This window comes from Lolium perenne, chromosome 1 (assembly GCF_019359855.2).
Source record: "Lolium perenne isolate Kyuss_39 chromosome 1, Kyuss_2.0, whole genome shotgun sequence".
In the NCBI taxonomy this organism is placed as follows: Eukaryota; Viridiplantae; Streptophyta; class Magnoliopsida; order Poales; family Poaceae; genus Lolium; species Lolium perenne.
Window position 1 is genome coordinate 183,521,733 of NC_067244.2, and position 8,855 is coordinate 183,530,587.

Below are 8,855 nucleotides of genomic sequence, written 5' to 3' on the forward strand. Positions count from 1 at the left end.
AACACCCCGCACGAAAGTGCAGGTTGCACACATTTGGAAACCCGGCTCATCTTTGTGCTTGTCGTCTCACATCTCCATCTCTCTCTCGTACGGTGCGACCGTGTGAGTACAATCTTAATTTCTTTCCGTGTTACATGCACTGCATGGTAAAACTATGATCAAAACTAAAACTTGAAGATTTAACCATTCCCCTAAAACTCGAAAGATCTCTCCAATTCCATACCCCTTTTATAACTTTAATTAACTGCGAAGGCGTACGAAACGACCTGAGCCCTTGATACGTTTGAGCCTGGGGGAGTAGGTGTGAGAAGCAGAAGCCAAATACAAACTTTGACCACTAATTTCTACTATAATATATTATAAAGCACACAAATAATATTAAATTCTGAAAATACTTTCAAAGAAAATCTACACATGATTTACAAGTTCTCATTCTAAATATTTGAAACAATACTCATGCTAAGATTTCAAAACTTCGATTAAAGATGTCTCCAAAAGGACACCTATTTGTGATATTTTCAAGTGATTGTACCAGCAGGAATTTCTTTCAGATATGGATTCAATAGCATATCAGAAATTTATATTTCTATCATCTTCCATAAAATCATCAATGCCTTTTTTGTGTGTTCCTTTAGTTTCTCCGATTATACAAAGAAAATGGAACAAGATCCAATTATGTAAAAACGGAAAAGTAACAATATTTTTTGCACCCACCATAAAGGAAAAAAAGCTTAGAAATGCTGCTAACATAAGGAATTTGTGAACTTCACAAAATTTGAATTTGTGAATTCCCTAAAGTTCCAAAATTCAAATTTTCAAACCTATGTATATAAAATTGAACCTCTTCAAGTAAAAGTCCTTAAAGTTATGGAAGTTTGATAATTTAAAATTCAGAATGATGGGTTGGATTTTCTAAAAGTTGGTGGTGCATTTCACTGAAATTTATCAAAAAGGAAAGTGTGAGCATTCATCCAGTTTCTAGAATAGGAAAAGACACCTTGTCATAAAGTCGCTGGCATTTCCTTTGGCGGGTGGCACTCCTAGTGGTTGCTGAATGCTGATACAAGTGTTTGATGTCAACTTTTTTTTTTCTTTCTTTGATAAAGGACAGCTCAACCCAAGCGCCCCGGCCAGCCCCTTCGTAGAAGAGTTATATGATGGGTTTGGAACTTTGGATACTGTCATGGACATCGACCCTCATCGTCCATGGTTACAAGTATCTTCATACCTTGGGTGGTGCTCCTGCTGCAGCAGAATGCTACAGGATGTGGGTCTTGCTCATCTTGAGAGACCAGCACCTCCATTCCTTGTTCGGATTGAGCAATCTCGGCCATTGCCAAGGACCAATCAATTTAAAGATACACACCACTAGCTACAAAAGCTCATTTAAACCGCCTCAGTTCTACCGAAGCAATCAACATGAAACTGAGAGAAGTTGGGTTACTAAATAAGGAAAGAGCCAAAAACGCATATGAACGGTGTAAACACATTTCAGAGAGAGCAAGTAGCTAGCCAGATCTTACATTACAGGCGCCGTAATATTCTTATCTACCCTAGTATACTAATCATTCACTAAGATCGATTGATGCACCGTCCCCGGAGTAGCTCTAGGCTCTAGCTAGGTAGAAGAAAATAGATGCATCAAGGATGCTACAGGGGATCAGTGGCTGCCAGTACAGTGCGTAGCTTCGGTCCTACGAGCAGCATGTGACGGCGAGGCTGACGCCGAGCAGCACGGCGTAGGACACGGCGATGAGGACGAAGCAGATGACGAGGTAGGCGAGGTGCTCGCCGGCGCAGTGGCCAACGGCGACGACCGCCGCACCCTTGACGACGTCCCACAGGAACCAGGCGTTGATGAAGCCGATGAAGTGCGCTATGACGGCGAGGCAGCCCCCCAGGTTGCGGCGCGATCCCGCTACGGCAACGTCGGCCGCCAAGGCGAACACCGCCTGCACCACCCCGATAAGCACCAGATCCAGCGCTAACCCACGCAGGCCCAGCACTTGTGCCTCCGTCGCCGCGCACTGCTGCGCTCCGGACGCCGGCGCCGGTGCCGGCGCCGCGTGCTTGATGATCTGCATGCATTAATTTGTGCCGACGACGGGGCCAATTAGTACCGTCGATCTGTCGGTGCCGGGCGGAGGGAGATTGAGGATGAGTGGAGTTTGTAGAAGTACCTGGGCGTGGAAGTCGCTTGGGTTGATGGTGGCGGCGACGAGAGCTATGGCGGCCATCGCCAAGCCGAGTATGATTCCGGCCCTCGCGACCGCGCGCACCTCCATCACCGCACCACCTGCTGCTCCAACAGCAACTGGACCTGGATGCATCGTCCTGTCTTCCCCTTCCTCTTCTCGCCGGATCGGGGGGCGGTGGAATTAGCAATGGTTGCTCTCGAGACTCGCAGCTCGCAGGGAGAGGGAGGATTTGGCCGGCCGGGCTGGACACGCAATGGCAATGTGAAGCTTAATTACTTTGCAGTTGGATGTGCAAAAATGGGTGCGAAGCTCAGCACACACACACATGGACATGCATCTACATGCCCTTCTTGAGCGCGCAGTGTAGGTAGATGGGGCCGTGTATATATGTATTATCGAGTCTAGGGCCAAAAGAGCTCGCTAAAGAACGCGCAGCACCCACCACGACACTACAGGTTGCACACATTTGGAAAACACATTGGTGTGTCATCGACGTGACGACGCACGATATTTCCGTACGTCGTCATTGCCTCTGTGTGAGTAAGTGGATATCTTTCTTCCCCTGTAACAATGCCCTGCATGGTCAAAACTAAAAGTTGAATCCAACCATGACATCTCATTTCCTGCATTTTTACTATTCCTACGTTTTTGAATTCCCGCGTTCTAAACGGGAGCTAAGTGCGACGTTTTTATGTCGTATAGTACGTACGGAGAGCAACATCGTTCGCACTAATAGCTCTCGCACGACACATTTCCGATGGCACAAATAGCTATAGTCTGACACAGGTCTTAAGCGCAAGAAACAACGTTAGCAATTTGAATTATGTGAGCCGAGCGGGACATATTGCTTATCCACCCCAGCGCCTAGGGATGAAAGTGGAGAGGAAAATTTTCATTTTTTCGCGCGAAAAAAGGGAAATGGAAACAAAATTTTGCAAAACAGAAACGGAACTCCTTTTGGCAGAAACATAATAAAAATGGAACAATGTTTTCTGGTGGAACGGACGCGGAAACGGATTTTTTTTGTTTCCGGCTAATATGGAAATTTCGTTTTAGGTTTGATGTGCATGGCCCAATCCCACTTGCTCATCACATGACCTTGTCAAGCCAAATTTTCAAAGCACCTCTTCCCAAAATTGGCGACATGTAATCCCTTCACGCATTTGAGGAGGGTTCCAAGGTTCGAGCTTCCCCTATTTCATACTAAATCAAGGACCACGATAAAATTAGGGAACAACTTTATTGGCTTCTTTGAATGCTTAAGATTTTTTTTTGGATGATTCAAGGGTTCTCTTGGTTTTGGCTGATATCTGCATCACTCCGTGTTCTCACTGTATTCGGTCCGTATCTGTTTCTGACAATATTTGTTTCTGTTTTTTTTTCCGGAGGTTTCTGTACTCGTTTTCGTGTCTTCATGTCTTTGTTTGAGTAGTGACTTGTTCATGGTAATTGTGAGATAATTTGTGATGGTTCCATATAAGTATTTGTTATATTTTATGATAATCTTTTGTACTGATATATGAGTGCACACATATGTTGGAGAATGCATGAGGTTGTCACTGTTGCATGACGATAGGAGGTGGGACAGCTGGAGCTTGACAAAAACCATGTCCCAATTCTTGAATTCATGATGTACTAATTCATGGTTTATCAACGGGGGTATAACTATGTGGACCTTTAAACTTATAGCGATGGTTGGATTTTATGTCTTACTAATTCCCTTGTTTGTTCTTAATTGACCTTGGGATCAACCCCTCCTCTCTAGAACAAACACAAAAAGGCTATCTTGGCGATTCACTAATTATGCCAACCACACAAATTAAATAGCAATTTTCTTGAACAATTACTTCCTTGAGTTACTTCCTTTTACTTCACTTCATATCACTTTGTGTTTGTTGCATTAGTTTTACTTCTTGTATTTTAGTTTTAGCACATATAGTTTTATAGTAGAAACCTCTTCACACACACACAAACACATTATAGATCCTAACTTCGCATAGAAGGCCATATAAGTGGGTCATAGGACTTTAGAGAATATATAGTTTACCTTCAGCTCCTCGTGGTTCAGTGCTCAAATACTTTTATCGAATTGTACTACGATGATCTCCCGCACTTGGGGGTTATCACCAGATGCCTTGACTGCCCATGGATAGCATCACTGAAGAGATTGGTCACTTTGAAGGAGGATAATGGCAACTATGAGTGCGAATATGCGAAATGCGACAACAAGCCAGAGTTGGGGAAGGTAAGATCTGATCTCCATCAGCAATTTCTCGTCTTTCTCTACCAATTTCTTGATTTGTCCTTATATTTTGGATTTAGGGTTCATCTTTTTTATTCCAGACAGAAGAAATGCTGGCATTTTAAGTGGATGGATGTGTATACTGAGATAACTTGAATGGAGGGCACAATTGATTTGAAGGGTGGCGTGTCTGGGAAGCCCAATTTTTAGCCGGGGGTGGAGAAATCAGGGTCTTAAATTGTTGCTACGGTTGGGGATGCGGAAGCGAAAGTAGAACTGAAGAAGTTGAAACTTAAGACAAATTATCAATCTGAATAAGTAGGCGAATGTGATGGCAGTTTTTTTATGTTTGTGTAATTGCTCCCTGGTTTGTGAGTTTGATGATCATTAGTCGTTAGGCATTGCAAGCATTGTTTGTGTAATTCACCAAGCTTTGTAACCCTAATGAGAAGTATGATCTCATGTCTAGATTAGCCTTCAATAAAAGGAAACACAAATTCGACCAAACTTTCCCTGTTTTGTTTCATATTTCAGTTCGTCCATTAAAACATGGAGCAAGGCAAGGTTCAGTGTGAAGTAAAAAAACAAAGGTTGGTTTTGGGCCTTGGCATGTCGACTAGTGTTACAATATGCCAGGTCCAAATCAAAATGACGCGTATTAGAAAGGCCCAATGATAAATCAGGTCCGCGTTAGTTGGTGCACTTGCATATCTACCTTTCAGCTTAAAAAGAAATATGCACACGAAACGTGTCAATGAAACAATTTGTGAGCTTGTTTATTTTCTTGTCCAATGTTTCCTTTCAGTCATAAAAAGCATACCTTATGTTATTTCACCATGTTTGAGCTTTTTATTTCCTTGTGTATTATCTATTTCCCTATATTGACACGGTTTGGTGACTTGGACAGTTTGAGTCTAGTTCATTTTTTTGTACTAATCCGGAAATGGTATTTGAAGATGCTAAATAAAATGAACTAGGCATCATTGCAAGACTTTGGAAAATGGCACTTGTGAAAATGAACTAGTCCGCGAGTGGGATTTGAATTAACGGGGTTGCATGGTTTTTGGATTTTTTTGCGAGACTTATGTAATTTTGGACTTGTGAAAATACACTTGTATAATTCAACGTTATCAGACTTTATTTCGAGCTTTCTGGGTGCACATTTTTTGTGTACTTTCTTTTAACTATGTGACATACAGTGCTAACATGACACACATAACTTTTTATGTGAACAACGACATAGATAAATTAGATAAGCACCATTACATGTATAGAACCTTGCTCATTCATACGCGCCTTCTTTTGTTTTCTGGATGTTGCCCACTGAATTAGATGAGTATCTGACATCTTGTTCTTTTTGTGTTCTTGATGTTACACTCTGAATCAGGTCGGTTATTGTTAGAAAATAAAGAAATTGATCAGCAAAAGCCATAGGTGCATGAATACAAATGTTACATATAAATGACTAACCCGGTCTCACTGAGTACGGATGTAAAGTGCACCAACGCTTAGCAGAATTACACTTTCTCTACTGCCAATTGCTCATAACTAATTGGAATACTCCCTCTTTCACCTGTACAACCAACACATCTATGTTCTCAAATACGCAGAGTACCCTTATTGTATGTTTCCCATGATATGAAAATGATGTGTCAAGGGCAAGGCAAATATCAATTTCAAAATTTATATGACGCGTCCATGACTTATGATCGGCTCTTGATGATCTTGTACTAGCCCAAATTTTTAAAGTGAAGTCGCTTATAACTGCAAGTGCAACATTTCCATTATGACCCTTGAAGATGGGAAGATTAAGCCCGGAAATATATCATGCGTCTCATGAGGGCACTCAATATATTTCAGAGACTTCTTTGCATTTTCAAGCGCAATAATATATATATGAACTTCGTTGACCTGTACAAAATATCTCCGATGAGAGTTGCCAGCCTATGATCAATCTCTGCCAGCATCAGAGTAGATTGAGCTAAATACTCTCATTCTCCTGATTCTGATGAGTACATATGAGTTTGTGTTTTTGTTACTTATAGTTTTTATCTAAACAACCCAGAATTTGCAACAATGTCTAAACGTCGAGAGTTATTTGTCGAATAGGGAATTGCCCCGTGATACGTCCAAAACGTATCTACTTTCCCGAACACTTTTGCTATTGTTTTGCCTCTAATTTGTGTATTTTGGATGCAACTAACACGGACTAACGCTGTTTTCAGCAGAACTGCTCTGGTGTCTCGTTTTTGTGCAGAAATCCAACTTTCGGGAAAATCCTCGGAATTTATGCAGAAGGCCCTATTTTCCCAGAATAATGACGGAGCCAGAAGGTCAAGTAAGGTGGAGGCCCGAGGGCCCCACACCATAGGGCGGCGCGGCCCAGGGGGGGCCCGCGCGGCCCTGTGGTGTGGCCCCCTCGGTCGGCCTCCGACGCCCTCTTTCGGACTACTTATCGGCCTCGACCTAAAAACGCACGGGGAGAAGTCGAAGTCGCCAGAAACCCTCCAGAACGCCGCCACATCGCGAAACTCCGTCGCGGGAGCCAGAAGTCTCCGTTCTGGCACTCCGCCGGGACGGGGAATTGGAGGAGATCATCGCCGCCATCACCGCCAACGCCTCTACATCAACCAGCCATGTTTCCCCCATCAATGTGTGAGTAATTCCCCCGCTGTAGGCCGAAGGGGATGGTAGGGATTGGATGAGATTGGTCATGTAATAGCATAAGATTGTTAGGGCATAGTGCCTAGTGTCCGTAATTGGTACTTTGATGATATTGTTGCAACTTGTTATGCTTAATGCTTGTCACTAGGGCCCGAGTGCCATGATCTCAGATCTGAACATGTTATTGTTTCATCAAGATATTCATTGTTTATGGTCTTACCTATAAGTTGTATACACATGTCGCTGTCCGGAACCGATGGCCCCGAAGTGACAGAAATCGGGACAACCGGAGGGAATGGTAGCGATGTGAGGATCACATGTGTTCACGGAGTGTTAATGCTTTGCTCCGGTACTCTATTAAAAGGAGTACCTTAATATCCAGTAGTTTCCCTTGAGGCCCGGCTGCCACCGGCTGGTAGGACAAAAGATGTTGTGCAAGTTTCTCATTGCGAGCACGCACGACTATATATGGAACACATGCCTATTGATTGCTTTGTACTTGGACACCGTTTTATTATTATCTGCAAATGCCCTGCTATGATTGTTACATGAGTTTCTCTCATCCATGCAACGCCCGTCATCCGTCCCCGTGCCTACAGTATTTTAATCCTGCTGTTTACTAAAATCACTACTGCTGTCTTTGTTACTCTGCTGCTGTTATTTCACTACTGCTATTGCTATAAAACAGTTACCACTGATAAACCCTTGCGAGCAAGTCTGTTTCCAGGTGCAGCTGAATTGACAACTCCGCTGTTAAGGCTTCCAAGTGTTCTTTGTCTCCCCTTGTGTCGAATCAATAAATTGGGTTTTACTTCCCTCGAAGATCATTGCGATCCCCTATACTTGTGGGTCATCAAGACTATTTTAAGGCGCCGTTGCCGGGGAGCATAGCTTTATTTGGAAGTTCACTTGGATTAATATTGTTCGCTGCAAATTCTCCATCATGGGTAAACCTCGCGATACTAAGATCGCCATATTACCATCCACTACAAGAAAAGGTACAATTCTGAATACCTCTGCTGCTCTTGATTCACCATCTGTGATTGATAAACTTGTTTCACCGCCGCATGCTTCACATGCGGGTACTTCATTGAATCTGAAAACTCTCATAATATTGATAATGTTTCTGCTGTGCTTGATGATAGTGGTTCTTTGGGATCTTTTCTAGATGCTACAATTGCTAGGTCTAGACAAATTGAAAATACTGAAACTCCTAATGCTACTACACCTGTTAATTCACCTGAACTTGATTATTTTAGTGATGATCCTGATGAAGATTATGTGGAGCTTAATGATGATTTTATTGAAAAATGCAATGCTACTACTGATGCAAGAAAAATTAAAAAGTTGCTTGCGTAACATGCCGTTAGATATAAACTGTCTCTCGATCCTAAATTTGCCACATCTCCTATAAACATTAGGGATAAAGATTATGATTTTTCTCTTGATCTATCTCATATAGCTATTGTTGAGAAAACACCCTTTTGTGGTACTGAAAAAGAAAGTGCTGTTGAACACATGACTGAGTTATCTACTCTAAGTAGCTTGTTTTCTGATGATGTCAAGATGCGTACTTACTTTGTTGCTAAAATCTTTCCATTCTCATTAAAGGATGACGCTAAAACTTGGTATAATAATTTGCCACCTAATTCTATTAAAAGTCCGAAAGAATTGCTTGATGTTTTCTTCCGCAAATACTTTCCTGCTAGTGCTCAACATATTGCTTTGCAGAGAATTTATAATTTTGACCA

General features: G+C 42.3%; 1 protein-coding gene across 1 annotated transcript; it reads right to left on the reverse strand.

Annotated features, from left to right (window-relative positions):
- Positions 1–1,616: 1,616 nt before the first annotated feature.
- Positions 1,617–2,560, reverse strand: LOC127315285 (uncharacterized). Its single transcript, XM_051345788.1, has 2 exons — positions 2,181–2,560; positions 1,617–2,078 (listed from the first exon to the last, which is right to left on the reverse strand). The coding sequence occupies exons 1-2, from the start codon at positions 2,328–2,330 to the stop codon at positions 1,695–1,697; spliced, it is 534 nt and encodes a 177-aa protein (XP_051201748.1). The 5' UTR covers positions 2,331–2,560; the 3' UTR covers positions 1,617–1,694.
- Positions 2,561–8,855: the final 6,295 nt, after the last annotated feature.

Coding starts and splice junctions, on each gene's coding strand:
- LOC127315285 (XM_051345788.1), bottom strand. CDS start 2,330: ATGCATCCAGGTCCAGTTGCTGTTGGAGCAGCAGGTGGTGCGGTGATG. Junction 2,079..2,180: donor CAAGCGACTTCCACGCCCAG/GTACTTCTACAA, acceptor TAATGCATGCAG/ATCATCAAGCACGCGGCGCC.